The 16,773-nt window shown below is 40.2% G+C and overlaps 1 protein-coding gene across 1 annotated transcript in view; it reads right to left on the reverse strand.

Moving 5' to 3' along the window:
• Nucleotides 1–16,773, reverse strand: part of MCMDC2 (minichromosome maintenance domain containing 2) — a gene marked incomplete at its 5' end in the record, with an annotated part of 2,309,393 nt that overhangs the window by 673,390 nt on the left and 1,619,230 nt on the right. Inside the window, 1 exon segment of the mRNA XM_044067368.1 lies at nucleotides 10,118–10,297. Coding sequence (XP_043923303.1) covers nucleotides 10,118–10,297 — 180 coding nt within the window.

A 16,773-nucleotide genomic window follows, 5' to 3' on the forward strand; every position in this document is an offset into this window, starting at 1 on the left:
CAGGAACCAAAGACCAAAGGGACAAACCCGGAGCCTGAGTGAGGTCCACTATAGGCGCCGAGGTGATGGGTTCTGAGAAGGATGTCGGAGCCGAAGGTTTCTGAACTGAAATGGTTGCAGGAGGAGTGTAAGAAGGAGTCCATGGAGAAACCAATCCAAGTCCTGCAGGATGATGGGTCTTAGAAAGTATGGGTATCCCCTGGCTGCCAACAGCTGCTCCCCAAGATGCACCACATCATGTTCTGACAGGCCCTTGTTGGATCTAGTGGATACTCCGGACACATAATCAGGTCAGTCAATGAACAGGCTATACATATGGCCCAGAAACGTATCTATGGAAAGGGAGTATCAGGTCCATTGTGCAAGGTCTGCTGGCACCAAAGTCTCAAGTTTCAAGACCGGGAGTAATGGGATAAAATCTAACTTGGTCGGAAAAACGCTTGGTGCCGATGTGGCACTCGGAGCCTAAATGGTCGGTTCTGAAATCAAAACTGACGAAGGTATCGAAGGTGTGCCCTGAGCCATAGTGGCCACAGGTGCCGAAGTCATAGTAGGCATAGTGAGGTCTACTATCGGTGCCAGAGGCAGGACCGGTGCTAAAGCTGGTGCTGGTATCGTAAGTTTCGAGATGCTCAGAGCCGAGAAGGATGGAGCCATAGAGGCAGATTTATGCTCCAAAGACAACTTTGGGACCTTTGATTTCTCAGGCTTACCCTGATCACCCGATGGTGAGGAGGGAACTGAGTGGGACCTCTTTTTGTCTTTTGTAAGAGGGGTTGAGACCCCCATCACAGAAATGCCCTCTGAAAAAGGGAGACTTAAGTAACCCTTTCAGTATCAGTTTATTTTTGCGCTCATTAAGAGTGCATTGATTGAAACTCTGACAAATGTCACAAGGAGGTTGCACTGAAAGATGGGGCACCCCCAAACAGTATACACAATCATCATGAAAATCACTATTAGGTAACTTGCCATTACATGAAGCACAATGCTTAAAACCTGAAGTACCTTTCTTATCCGACATCTTGATAGACAGACACCACAGGCAAACAGTATAACCAGTCAGAACTAATAAGTCAAACACAGTTCAAAAAAAGTCACACAGCTGTATCACTATAGTGATATGTATAAGTAAAACAGAAACACCTTACTGAAACAAACACTAACAGCTAGAAGAGAAAGGAAAATACCAGCTATGGTATTGAAGGAATACCACTAGGGTAAGGGAGGAAAGGCCGTACCAACAATGGTACTTGAAAGTTTACCAACGATAACAACAGGTAGAGCAGAGAAGAAAAATCAAGGTCTGACAGAAGAAAATACACTAGAAATACTAATCACTCAGTATAAAAGGAAGATATCAAAAGTTTTCCACACAAAATATCAAATAAAGTTCCACTTAGCTGAGAGCTCAGCTGAAACGCGGCTTTACGGCTACGTGGCAAACGAGGTCTGGGGTAACAGGGAGAAGGGTATTCTGGGTAGAAGCTTAGCTCAAGAGTTTTTGGCTGGCATGAGCTTGGTAAAAATGCCAACTTGGTTCTGAGGGCTTGGAAACAAACCCATCAGTGATGAATGGAAAGATTAACAACTTCCGATTGATGCTTTATCTTAGTAATGACAGTACTGGATGCTAGGTTAGGAAGTAAGTCAGTCTCAAACCAATTAGAGTAAGAGTCTACTAACATGAAATAATGTTGACCATTCCACTCGAAGATATCTGTGGCTATTGTCGACCAAGGTAGTTCTGGCATCTGGTTAAGCTGAAGTGGTTCCTTCTGTTGATGTGGCTTTGTACTATTACACACTGAACAAAATAAAGTGCTCTCTCAATGTCTTGTGACATAGGAAGCCAAATACTAGTCCTTTCACCCTTCTTTTGGTAGAGTCAGATCCTGGATGACTACGATGCCCAAGATAGTAATGTACTCTGGTTGCTAGGACTTTGGAACAATTACTTTTGGACCTATCATAATGATACCATTGTCAGACAAAATCTCATCTTTGTACAAAAAATAAGGTTGCACTTCTTGAGGTAAACTAGATTGCTTTGACAGCCATCCTTGACTGATAAAGTGGGTGAGCCTCTGTAAAACTGGATCTGTGACTGTGTGATCTCTCAGTTCATCAAGATGTGTGGAAGAAAGATTTCTCACTTTCATGACTTCAAAATCAAGGTCCTCAATCTCATGCTGTTGTGTGGTGTTTCTGGGCAATCTAGTTAAAGTATCAGCAAGATAAAGAAGTTTGCCTTTCTTGTAGACAAGACTGAAATTATACATTTGCAATCTCAGCAACATATGTTGCAGTCTGGCTGGGGATGAATGCATTGGCTTTCTCAAAATAGTGACTAGAGGTTGGTGGTCTGTTTTGATCAGGATAGGTCTACCATAAACATAATCATGGAACTTCGAACATGCAAACACAATTGCCAAAAGCAATTTATCTGAGCATACTGCATCTCAGTTTGGGTAAGAGTTCTCGATGCACAGGCAACAGGCTGATCCTCTTGTAGAATGACTGCACCAAGACCAAATTTCTAAGCATCACAGGAAAGTGTAACTGGTTTGTGAACATCATAGCATCTGAGAGTTGGTGGACTAGCAATTCTCTGTTTGAGGACATCAAATGCTCTTTAGTGCTGTTCTCACCAAGACCAGGATACATCGTTATGTATCAGCTCTCTAAGTGGTGCTGAAAGTTGGCTCAAGTCTGGAATGACCATGCCTAGCTAGTTGTCTGTGCCAAGAAAATGTTGCAGGGCTTTAACATTGTCTGGAGCTGGCATCTCGAAAATGGCTGTTTGCTTTGAAGGGTCCGGTTGTAGGCTTGTACTAGTAAATAAATGAACAACATAAGGAACTTCTTGTAGTCTGAACTTGCATTTCAATGGGTTGAGCTTAAGATTCACATGACATGCCCTTTCTAGAACTTTTCTGAGGTTTCTGTCACGTTCTGCTTCATCGTGACCTCCTACTAGTATATCGTCTACTATAATAGAGCAAGGATACTCAGAAAAAAATTGCTCCATTGCACATTGAAAGACTTCACTTGCAGAATTCATCCCAAATGACATTCTCAAAAATCTGTACCTGCCAAACAGAGTACTGAAAGTAGTGAGCAATTAAGATTTTTTATCAAATTGAATTTGCCAAAAGGAACTCTGCATCTAAGACAGAAAAAATAGTGGCATTTGGCATTAAGGCCGCAACTTCTTTGATGGTGTGCATTTGATGATGAAGTCTTTTTAATGCTTTGTTCAAATCTCATCGGTCAATACATGTTTTGATGTCATCTGAGCTTTTCTTATGAGCTACCACCATGAAAGACACCCATTTAGTTGGAGTTTCAACTGGACAAATCACACCTTATCACACCATTTTAGCTAACTCGGCTTTGACTCTGTTTTGCATGGCTATTGAAACTTTAAGTGCTGGCCTGATAAGTGGACTGACCTCTGGGTCTAACTTCATGGAGTGCACAACTGGAAGGTTGCCTAGTCTGTCTTTGAAAAGATCAGCATAGGTACAAAAAATGTACTGGGCAAAATTAGAGTAGTGGTCTTTTAAGCTAACATGGGGGACTTCCTTGTTAAATGAAAGCAGTCCCATTTTCAAACTGTCTCTGAGCCCTTGTAATCACTGGACGTGCCTCTTGACCACATAAAATAATAAGTCGTAGCTTCTTCCAACACAGTAACATGAAAGCACTATTGAGCCTTTGGTCTGAATTTCTTCACCTCCATAAGCAACAAGCTTCGCACACCTTGCCAAATCAAGCCTTTCACCTTTATACACTCTAGCAACATAACATTGCACTTAGAAACTGTATCAACTTTGAGCTCTATGGGTTTGCCATTTATCCGAACAGTACAAAATACTTCATTCTTTGACCTTAAATCTACTGCACTGATCGTTTCATGAAGCACTGACACATCAACTTAAAGAGTAGGGCTGCCACTAACTGATCAACTCATTTCTTAAAATGCTCCCTCTTAATAAAATAATGTGGGTTTTTTGATTTACAAAATCTTTTCAAGTGATTCCATTTATTGCATTTGTGGCATTGCTGACCAAAAGCTAAACATTTCATGCTTTTAGATTCATGACTTCCACCACAATTATGACACTTGGCAATGAAACTAGGTTGGAACCTATGCTTTGAGTTTGCTGACTCACTCTTATGCTTCACTGAGACTGTGCAAACACTAGAATTTGCTGGAAAGTTCTGGGGTTTACCAGTGAGTGCTGCAGGGGTTACAGTTGGTACCATGTGCTTGGGCCTGTTTCTCTTAACCACATGCTGCATACTATCAACATGACCTTTATCACTGTGCCTTCTATAGGTATTCTCAGTTGTAAGCATATGTGTGTGCTTTTCTGTGAGCTCATATATCTGACAAATTTCAATGGCCTTATTCAAAGTTAAATCAATGTCATGAAGCAAATTCTTTCTCACAGCATCATGTTTTATGCTACACACAAGTCTGTCTTTTATCAAATCATCTAGGGTTGCCACCTTTCATTGTGGCTAAAACCGGAATAAGGTCACACCCCTCACATCACATTCAGCTCCGCCTATTTCTGCCCCTCTTCCGCCTATGTTCCTCCCATTTTGTGACATCAGTAGACAAGAACACCGTCTTTTTTCTGTTCCTGATGCTTGCTTTAGCCTATTTACTATACTTTTCTGTAAAAAAAGCATAGTAAATCAGCTGATTTAACAAACTCTGATAGTTTATTCCCTTTTTTGAAACAGAATACCAGAGTTTGTACAGTATTTTCCAGATTACCAGAGAATCAATTTGATTTCTGGATAGTCCAGAAAAAAATGGATTGGTGGTAACCCTGAACTCATCCCTTAAGTCACCAAGTCTGCACGTTTTAGCCTTATTTCTCAGGTCAGTTATATAAGCTGCAAAAGTTTCACTAGGCTTTTGATCCCTTGTGCAAAATAAGTGCCTTTCCATTGTAACATTTGTCTGGGGGTTACACATTTCTCTAAATTTCTTTGGGTCCTCCCTTGCCTCATTGGTACAACAATATGATGTTTTTCTCCTCTCCTGTATAGATAGCAGATGCATATACAAATGAACGCTCCCTTTCTATGGCTTCTGCCCCAGCTAATTTAAGCAGAATAAACACCTTTGCATGGTTTTCTTTATCAGAAAATGCAGCCTGTATGAAAATGTCGTACTCTTGCTCAAACACTCTTCAGTTCTCAGCAATATTATTGTCAAACACAAGTGCTATTCGTTTTCAAAATCCATCTGCCATGTCCACAAAGTATACACAAACACACTGAAATATGGTCCTTATAATTATGTATGAATAAACCATTCTGTGAGCTTGTAACAACATTCAAATGCACAATAAACTCTTTGAAATGCTGTACTTTGTGAAATATGATATGTAATGGCTGTATTCTGCAAAATATGTCTTGTAATGGCTGTACTTTGCAAAATAGCTTTACAGTAACACTGCACAAACATGCAAACGCCTTATACACATCTGATAACTTGAATATCTTTGCTTATTATTATTATTTACAGTTTTATTTACAGGGATAGTCCATTGGGCTAAGAAGAGCCCATTTTTATTGGAGTCTCGAGGAGAAAAGCTCCATCACAACAGTATACAATGAAGATAATGCATTCACATTTTGTAAAACTGGTGAAGAATGAAGGTATTACATTGTATAAAAATGTACAGTTTACAGTGGCAATTCAGTTAAAAAAAAATAAGAAAACAGTACATATTCACTTAAACAATATGCACACATGTATATATATATATATATATATATATATATATATATGTCAGTTAAAATAAGAAAAACATTAGTACATATTTACAGAAAGATTTGTTTACACATTGGAAGTATAAGAGAGGTGGCAAAAGAGTTTCACATGTAATCTTAGCAGAGTTATAGTAGGATAGGGGGATAAGAGATGTTAAGTGTTGTAAGAAAAGAGGGGACAGTAAGAACAACTAGCGTAAGAGTAGATAAGTGAAAAGAAAGGTGTAAGAGTAATTAAGTGGTTAATACAAAAAATACATGTTTTGTGAAAATGCAGTCATTTCCCCTTATTTTATTTGTTTTATGCAATTTGGACTATTTCAAACTTTTTCTGTAGTAATCTGTTTTTTTTTTTATCAATATCGTACATATCTTTTTATGTGAATATCATTTAGAACGTTCTGTATGCCCCGTTTCATATTATGTGAAAAGAAATAATGCTGAGCAAATTTTAATACCTGAAATTAATTACTGACTTGTTTTGCAAACTGTGCACATTTTAGGGATGATCCACTTATCTATATTCCACCAGCTCTAAGCAAGTGCCTTTAGTTGTTTTAGCCATGCCATCTCTAACTTAATGCCTTTGGGATATGCCGGTTCTGACTCCATTGCCCTTTAGACATGCCACTTCTGGCACTATGTTACTTGTTCATTTTTATCACATATGACAAGAAGTCTGGGGTTTTCGTTTAGATGCTTTAATACATAGAAACCCATCAGGATGGATATCGGCATCATTTAATATGAATGAACTAATTAACAGACAGACCTTACATACATACATGCTTACATTTCAACAGCCAACTACAAAATGACAGTCAGGCACGCACATGCTCAGTATTTATACACTTGTGCAAGCCCTTGGATATCTTCTTAAAAGTATATACAAACACATCGATCTACAGTGGGCGGATGTGATTATTTGAACATTGAGAAATTTGAACATTTCTGTTTGATAAGTGCAACTTATATAACAACACTATGTTTATCATTCTCATTGCTGCAGTAGCCTTGCCTATCCAAAACTAGAGGGGGAAGGATAGGAATCCAGGAGACCCTGGAGCCTAGCAAATTCAGTCTTGGACCTGGAAAAGGAATCTAGTTTGCATTGCTTTGTAAAAGTATTTGGAAAAGACCACATTTCTGCCTCTGGAATGTGTCTCGAGTCCACCTCTTTCCAATATGACATTATAGATGCCAAGGCTCTAGTGGAATGTGTTTTGATGCTGTCTGGAACAGATTTAACATAATGGGTATACTGGAAAGCAACAGCCAAGGATTATGACCTTGACATAGTCTGTTTTGACGTGGGTTGTCCCTTTTTTGTCCTTCCATGAGAAAAAAACATCTGATCAGTTTTTCTAAAAACTTAGTTCTGTCAAGATTGTACCTGAGCTGCCTTTGTATCTATGCACAATCCTTTCTCCCTGGTTCTGAGGATCTATATAGAACATGAGAGATTAATGGCTTTATTCAAAGTAGACTCTGAAACACCTTTGGGCATATGTGAGGGATTTGCTCTTAATGAGACCCTAACCAGATAGGGTTCAGCCATAATGAGTGTTGCAACTCAGATACTCATTGCAGATGTCAATAAGGAATACAGTCTTCCATGCGATGAACCTTAAATCTGTCTAATAAGCTGGTTCAAAAGGAGACATAATAAACTTTTCCAGCACAAAGTTAGGATACCAGAAAGGAGAAAACTGTTTCCTGTTGTTCCCTCCTGCCATATCTTTTTTTGCTCCCTGTTTGCATTGAGTTGGTAGGAGGTTCTTGTTTTGTTTTTTAAAGGAAAATAGGATTTAGGAGATTTGTGAAGGGGAGGCTTGACAAACCTTGGACACTCCCTGAATTTTAACTTCCTTCTTTCAATTGCTTGGAGGACCTGAGCAGCAGAAAGGAAAAAGAAAACCTTCATCTCTAATGTAGAATTCATAATGTCACACTTCACTTCATCAGCAAACCTTTGGATACATACCCAGACATATCTCCTCAAAACTATAGCAGTAGCAGTGGCCCTAGACACAGTATCTGCAGAATCATGCACACACTTTGAAGCATTTTAGATAACTGAGAAAGATTAGAAACAATAGGATTTGGAAAGGAGCTATCCTCTGGAGGAGGACGGTTGAGTATTCCCTCAAACTGTCTACACAAAATGGAATAATCTCCCACATATGTGCATTGCAGTTAAGAATTCTATAAGCTACAGTGGTAGAAAAGAAAATTCTCTTACCAAATCTATCCAACACCTTGCTTTCTTTGTCCACTGGGGAAGACTTGGCATTGACTAATAGTCTATTGTCAGCTGGCAAACAGGTAGCTATAACAGCTGGATCTGATCTAAGATTAGAAAACAAAAAAAAGTTAGTTTGAGGTACTTTATACAGTATATCCACCATTTTGGGAACTGAAAGTTTAAAATCAAGATTATTACAGGCCACATTAAACACATCCTCCAAGGCTGTCAAAATGGGAGGAATGGTTGTCAAATTAGGATTATCCACTTGCAACATATCATATCTCCTAAATTTAGGGGAAACATCACTTGTTCCCACAAAAATACCTCATTCTGGAAACAGTCAGACAGAGAGAGAGAGAGAGAGAGAGTGAAAGAAATTTCTTCCAAATGAGGCGGAGAGGAGCACGTTTCCACAGAATTAGAGTTATGGGATTGAGAATCTACAGGAGCATAAGCCCCCCCCCCCTCTCTCCCTCTGTGTCAGAATCCTCTGACAGATTTTCCTCAAGAATTTCATTAGTGACATTGCCCCTCAGAAAAGGATTTCTGAACACCAAGATTAACAGCCTGTAACAATTGCCTATTAGGTAACAAACACAGATACCATCTCTTCAGGTGAACAATGTTTATCCTTTTGCTTTTTCTTTGTAGGTAATACCCTAACAGAAGATTGACTCAAAGGTGACAGTTAGCCCTATCAAGAGGTCTATTTTCATGGTTACCCCAAGAAGCATCTCTCAGAGTGTCTCCCTGACCCAAAGAAAATGGTTCTCCCTTGCCCACGGCAGATCATGGAACATCCAAAGTCGATGTGGCTGACCCTTGATCTATGGTGGCTGAAAGAACTACACTAGAGGAATCCAGAGAAGAAAGTGAGTGGCCTGAGGAGCAATTTTTGACCACAACAGGTTCATTTGCCAACGGATGAGATACTGTCTGAGCCCATGGTGGTGGCAAGCTCTCCTTATTGTATTGTTTCTTCTGTTTACGTACACTGGGAGAACAGGCAGCAGCACTGGAGTCAGTATTCATGCTTCAGCCAAAGAATAGCTCTGAATGGCAGTAAGAAGTGCTAGTTTTCTTACTGGAGTTGGTCGGAAGATAAATTGTTATGCAAGTGCTCATAAGCAGCACATGCTCACTTCCACATCCACACAGAATCCACTTTTTTTGTAAAAACATAAGTACAGCACAAAGAATCATGTTAAAAGAAAATCAGTACCACCAATGCACTTTAACAGAAAAAAATAACTGGTAAATTCTCATGTAATGTGCGCAGGCACTACAAACATTAAAAACATTTTCTGCCCATTTAAAACACCTTAGAATCACAGAAAAGAATTAGAAATTCACACAATCAGAACCCTTTTACCACAAAATAGCACCCAAATAAAAAATGATGGTCCCTGACAGGAAATTTCCCAAACTGTGAAAAATAACGAGGTTCTTAAAGGGGAATACAGCTTCTAATCACCAAATAAAATATACTAATATTTTTCTAAAAGGGCAACAATTTCTGTGTGGAAGACTTCCCCTGAGTTGACTTATCTGCCAGAAATTAAGTTTGAAGTCCAATTGCTGCTCTGGTGAAACCACAGAGCTGCTTTCTCCCAAGGTGGCAAGAAGTATTGAAGATTTCTTCACTCCTATTACTGATTTCCCTCCGTTGATCTGTCCAATCAGCAGTCATAGTGAAGATATGAGAGGGAGCTAGAGCTTTGTGAAGGTGGCCAGTTCTTGTATCCTAGGCTGGATACAACTTATATCGCTAAATGGCTACTGCAGCACTGAGAATGATAAACATCATGGTTTTCATCCCTTGTATTTTCATAGTAAGAAAACTTTCATTCTGGCATACAGCATACCTCCACTATGCCCTCCATCTTGAATTCCTCCCTCCACTTTCCATAAGAAGCACCTTTACAGTTTTCTTTCAAAAAGAGCAAGGGAATGTCCCTGGTGTCTTGACCAACTTTCCCTGTTTAGTATGAATACCACCGTGGGTCTCCTCTGAAAATAACCTAGCTAATCATTTCATATTATTTGTACCTAGCAGAGAAATTTTACCACCTGTTCAAAATCTTCTGTAGTGAATTGCTGTGAAACATCATATATGACATCTTCTGGGACTATAGCTTTCCTTAGAGTGTGATGAACCAGCGGTATAAATGTATTGTCTTGACTTGACACTGTGTACTGAATTAACAAACTAAAGCCTTCCACAAGGCTGCTGGAAATGGAACCGATTTCCTGTAAAAGATTAAAATTATTAATTAGACATAGGATATCTGCAATCCAGCTGTCACAAAAATAACATTCTTACAGTTTAAAAGACACATTAGAAAAAGTTATGTCTTAGGATGTGAGACTTTGATAAAACACAAAGCAAGTGAAAGAGTGCAAAATTTATTTTAAAATCAGCATACCACAGAGCTAGGAAACCAAGACTATGGTTGTAGAAGCCTCTAGAGTTTCTGCCTCTCAAAAAGATATTCAGTGTATGCCCCTGTTTGATCATTTGATTTCACCCCATGTTTGCTAGGTCAATATTAAGTGGCAAATATTGTCAAATCAGGTTTTGCTTTTCTAAAAAGAAATAATTGCATAGTGTAAAGTAATGCATAGCACATACATTTATTAGTTTGCACAAACATGAGATAACCTTGCCTTGTAAAGCTACAAAATGAAATAAATGTTAAGGCTAAAGTGTGGTTGCCTGTACTTGAAGATGCACTGAGTTGCCATAAGCATGTTATATAATACTGGAGCAATACCATTTTTGTATATTAATACAATACTCTAGACTTGCCTTTCATAGGTTGGTACTAGGCTATCAGCCCAAGGGCCTACGTAAGCCTAGCCAACAAGGTTCCCTGGCTTATGCCACCCAAGAAAGTTATTTTCCTGTGCCACTGTCGAGCAGAGACACAGAAGTGATCCCCGGGGTGTATTTCCTATTTCCCATCCACTCATCAAGATTTTTCTTGAAGAGTGCTAATGAAGAACGTTGCTTGACATAGATGGTTAGCTTGTTCCAGAGTATAGGAAGTCTCTGGGACAGGAATCTTCTTCAAATAATGGATTTAGATCAGATCTCGTATCTGACTCAGCCATTGTTAAAGCTCATGGCAACCAAAAACTCTTGAGTTTCTCCCTTACCCATAGTGCACCAACCCCAAGTACCTCAGATCTTGTTTGCTGATTTTAAGTAGAAAGAAATATTTGCAGTGCAGTTAAATAAGGAGATGCCTATATCTGGAGCTCCATAAAAAGGACAGTGATACCCTCTAACCACTTATTCTTCCAGGAGTCTTCAAAGGATGGGGTTGGTGGGTGGGGAGTTGAAGAAGAATAAAAATGGACAACACAGATGGACCTTTATGGAGAGTACATGACGTCTTTATTTGATGTTGTCAATTTTCATTCTATCCTCAACTAATGGGACAGAGTCTCCAGATACCTAGGATCCTGGGTGGAGTCACAGAAGGATATTCCTGAGTACCATTGAACCAAATTATGCTCTATCTCTGGAGACCAGATCCAACTTGTAATGAGTAACAGAGGTATGGGGAGTAGCCCAAGTTGCTGCAGCACATATATCATCTATGGATGCTCTGTAATGGAAAACTGAGGAAGTTACCATGGGTCTAGTTGAATGGCCCCATAACAGTTTTGGTAAAGCAACACCCCAATTTGCTATAAATAAATGAAATACAGTCAGTTATCCATTTGGCTAAAGTTACTTTGGCAACTGGTTTTCCCAATTTCCCTTCTGCAAATGAAACAAACAATTGGTCAGTTTTTCTGATTTCTTTTGTTCTATGTAGGGAAAAAACATAATTGTCATTGGACATCCAATAAATGATACATGTATTCACCTTTGTTAACAAAATTAGGAAAGAATACTGGCAAACTAATGGAATAATTGATATTAAATTATGACACTACCTTAGGAAGAAAGTATGCATTGGTTCACAGTGTAACTCTATCCTTGTGAAAAATCAGATATGGAGATTTTGAAGAAAAGGCCTGAATCTCTGAAATTCATCTGGCAGAAGTAATGGCTACTAGAAATATCATTTTCAAAGAAAGATATTTAAGGTCACACTTAGCTGTGGTTTGAAGTGAGAAAGAATAAGCGACTGCAGTACCAGATTTAGATCCCATGAGGGGTAGGGTCTTTAAAGGGAGATCTTATAAGAAGAGCGTCTCACAAAAATGCTTTGCAGAGCTTATGAGAGGCAACAGAGGAACCATCAAACCCAATGTGAAAATGTAATATTGCTGCTAACTGAACTTTAACTGTTGAGGAACTAGCTCCTTCTTTAAAAAGTAAGGCTAAAAAGTCAAGGATGTTATGTACTGGAGCTGAAAAGGGATCAACATTGTTTTGATGTGCCCAGTAAACAAATCTTTTCATTTACTGGAATAAAGCTTATGTGTAGAAGTCTTATTGGAAGACAAAAGTATATGTCAGACTGGGGAAGACAGCATAGGTTATATGGCTATTAATGGAATTTGAGAGGTCAGGCCATCAACCTAAGGTTAGATATGTCTGGATGGATCATGCCTGTTGGGTGAGACAGGAGGTCTGGAACTGGATCAAAAATCCAATGTTGGTGAAGTAAATGAGGCCAAAGGAAAGGGAACCAAATCTGTCGAGGCTAGTAAGGTGCAATGAGGATGACTTTGCTCTTCAACATGGCAGCTTTCTGTAGGACTTTTGGAATTAGAAGGATTGCTGGGTAGGTGTATAGTAGTCCAGGGGGCCAACTGGGATTGGAGCATCCCTCAGTGATTTCCACTGTGGGGTGGGTAAGGTAAAGTAGCTGCTGCATTTGTTGTTTAAAGGAGAAGCAAAAAGATCAAAGCAAGGCTGGCTCCATCGACAAAAAATCATTCCCATCATGTTCTTTTTGGGAGACCACTCGTGAGGTAGAAGAATACACCTGTTCAATTTGTCTATCACATTGGACTTCCCAGGAATATGCGCTGCTATGAGAAAGTGGTTGGATGATATTTCCCATTGCACACCCTGAGCACTACACGACACAAGGGGTATGATTTGGTCCCTCACTGCTTGTTGATGTACCAAACTACTGACATATTTCCCATTTGAATTGCAATCGTCCCTGAAGGGAGAGCATCTTGGAAGGCCTGCAACACAAAAAGCACTGCCCTCATCTCTAGGACATTGATATGCAAGTTGGCGTCTTCTGGGGACCAAGTGCCTTGGACAACTTTCCCCAGAAAATCACCCCCATCCCCACTGGGAAGCATCCATGGTCACTATGGCCTTAGGCTGAGGGGGAATGAATGGATGGCCTTGTAGAAACTGATCTGACTGAATACACCATCTGAGATCTCGTCTGCATGTGTGAGTGACTCGTTTTAGAGCTGACATGGGTTGGTAAAGTATCAACCATTGTGATGCTAGCATCCATTGGAGAATCTTCATGTAAAATCTGTCTTAAGGTACTAGTGTTATCACTGCTGACATTAACCCTAGAGCTTGAAGAACCAAGCGGGCTGAAATTTTGGTACTGCAGAAAATTTTTCTAACTTGTGATATTATAGTTTGAACTTCTGAGGAAGGCAGTAAAGCTATCATTTAGCTTGTGTTAAACAGTGTTCCTATGAATTCCAAATTCTGAGTTGGTTCCATTTGAGACTTGCTGTAGTTTATGGTAATTCCCAGATGAGAACATGTCTGAAGAACCTGATCTCTTGTCCTTATCAACTGATAACTGGTCAGGGCAGTAATGAGCCAGTCATCTAGATATGGAAACACCCAGAATTCTTGCAGTCTCAAGTGAGCTGCTACTACTACTATATATTTGGTGAACACCCTGGGGGCTGTGGTGAGACCAAAGAGAGGAACTTTGAATTGGTAATGACTCGAAGTCTAAGTACTCATCTCTTCATCTTTATGTGATAGTACACATCCTGAAGGTCTATCGAGCACATCCAGACATATTGCCCAAAAACAGGAGACTGGATTGAACCATGGCCATCCAAAACTTGGTACGTTGAAATGACTTGTTTAAGTTGCTAGATCCAAAATTGGTCTCCAGTCCCCTGTTTTCTTTGGCACTAAAAAGAATCTTGAGTTAAGTTCCAGATTCTATCTGGTCTGGTGGGACCTGTTGGATGACTCTTTTTTTCTAGCAGATTTTGAACCTCAATTGCTGCTTATTCCCTCTGACTGAGTGGAACATCAGGGATTGTTCTTGAAATTGGAACAGAAAGGGAAAAGGGTATTATATAAACTCTTAAAATAATATTCTGCACCCAAGTATCTGTCATTATTTCTAGCCAGAATGTCTGATGCAGGGATAGTCAACTCCCGATTGTCTCCAAAGTAGGGCAATCTAGCTTCCTTTCAGGAACACTGGAAGGGTCTGTCAAAGAAAATATCTCTGGACCCCTGGTTTTGTGAAGCACCTCTGCCGTGGGGGTGTTGTCTACCATTACAGTTCCCCCTCTACTCCTGGGGGAATTTACTCCATATGTGTCCTAGAAAGGTCCCTGGGATTTCTTGAGCCACATCTCCTGACCACCTCATTGATTCCTAGAAAAGGATCTTTGAGGGATCGAAAAACATATGCCCATGGCAGATAGGGTCTTTCTATCCTTCTCACACCTGAATAATGTGTTTTTTACTTTGGGACCAAACAAAGACGTGCCTCAAAAGGAGCATTGGTGAATGAAGATTTGAAGGGCTCCACAAAATCATATAAGTGCATCCAGGCAGACCTCCTAATAGAAATGCCTGAACCCACTGCCTTGAGGTTCCTTTAGGTATGTGCAAAATGATCCTCATGAAATAACTGGAAATAGATTGCAGGGTAGCCAACTGAGAAGTCATGGAAGATTGCACTTCTTCAGAAATGGATCCTGAGAGGGTATGTGAGTGCTTTTTGATTAAATCCCTTTGTTTGTTTGTTTGTGTCTTTCGGCTTTTCCCGGTTAGGGGTCGCCACAGCGGAACTCCGGTCCACTAATGATTGGCAGTAGAATTTTACTTGCTGGCTTGCCAGGCCTAATGCACAACCTTCAACGAAGGAATGCCCATTCACGCATGTCGCCACACAGAAGACGCTCTAACTGAGAATCGAACAGGCAACATCCTTAACTGTGAGGCGACAATGCTACCAATCAAATCCCTTTGTAATCTGGTGAAATGTGCCAAATAATTCAGTGACGAAGGTTGCTGAAGCATAGACATGCTTCCCAAACCTGTCCATTGCCTCAGACTCCCTGTTGGGGGGATGAACAGTGGAACTCTCCTCAGCAAGTTCCTTTTTAGTGGTCACAACCATGACCATGCCTTCAACAGACACCCCTTTTCCGCAAAACTGTTTGTCCACAGGTGGTGCCATAATTTTATCTGGTCTCTGAGGTATAGGTTCAATATCTTCTCCTTATTACTCCCTCTATCCAAAGCTATAACCAATCACCAATGACCAATCCACCTATTTCTCCCTAACTCATTCCCTGGTGAAAAAAAAATTGTGAGTGGGTGCTAGTATATATCTCAGTTTTTAATTTCTTTTTTTTTTACAAAAGGTCTTTACCTTCACCTCTGTGTTAAATAGAAGGTGTTACAGTATGTATAAAACAGTTTGCTATAATGTGATAATTGTTGTCTATATTTTTTATATAGTTTAAAGTATTTCTTTCTAAAATTGTATAGCTACCTATCTACTGTAATCTGATGTTGTTATTTTACTCATTGTGGAGCTTTTCTCCCTGGACCTCCACTAAAAATGTGTTTCTGACCCAGTGGACTTTCCTGGTCAACAAATATCAATAAATAAATAAATAAATAGTGTTGGTCTCCTTCCATGCCTGCCGAGAGATCAACTCAATAAGCTTGTCAATGGGTGGTGTTACCTAAGAGGCAGATGGGCCAGTATCCAAAGCCTCCAGGAATACAGACTTCTCAGAACAAGGTTTGTTGTGCGTCCAGCCACCTCTCTGTTTAAGGATTTTAAGGATGTCTCCAAATGAGACATCATCAGGAGGTGACATTAATGACCCTTCACCTTCATCAAAGTCCATATGTTCTGTGATAGGCTCCACCAGGGACTCCAAGTGCTTCCTCTTCATGTCTTCTTCTTAGGGACTTCCTCAGTGGGATGTTCTGGGAAGGTATCAGAAGAAGGCAGGATACCCCATTGAGAAGCCTGGGATTTTCATATTGGCTGTCCCTGTGGAAAAGAGCAATGAGACTCTGAGCACAGAGACATCAGAGTTGTAGAATGTAGATCCGAGGGGGTAGGATGCATCTGTATTGCTGAAGCAAATAATGCTCTCTCCATAGCCTCAAAGGCAGACCACCCCAGAGAGAAAGAGAAGACCTTGTATCCAAAATGGCAAGCTTTTGGACCTCTGTCCCTCCCTGCTCCAAAGTTAATTCCCCGGAGGTAGAAGCCAGAGCTGATCTAACCAATGCTGAGGCTCCAAGGCATAGAGACAGCTCCATAAACTTCAGAGTCAACTCCAACACCTCCGATCAGACAGGGAAGCTTCAGCTCTGAGACTCTCCAGATCCAACTGAGCTGAAGTGCTCAGAGCAAACTTCAGATCGAATCCAAGTCAGATGGAGCCAGCTTGCTTGGATCCAAGGACTCTGAGACAGCAGCAGGAGTTAGAGGAGGAACTGGTAAAGGGGGAGGGGAAGAAAAGTGGATCTCCTGACCTAAAGGGGTAGGAGCTGGTAG

Source organism: Protopterus annectens, chromosome 3.part1 (genome assembly GCF_019279795.1).
Source record: "Protopterus annectens isolate FY-2018-M chromosome 3.part1, PAN1.0, whole genome shotgun sequence".
Taxonomy (NCBI): Eukaryota; Metazoa; Chordata; order Ceratodontiformes; family Protopteridae; genus Protopterus; species Protopterus annectens.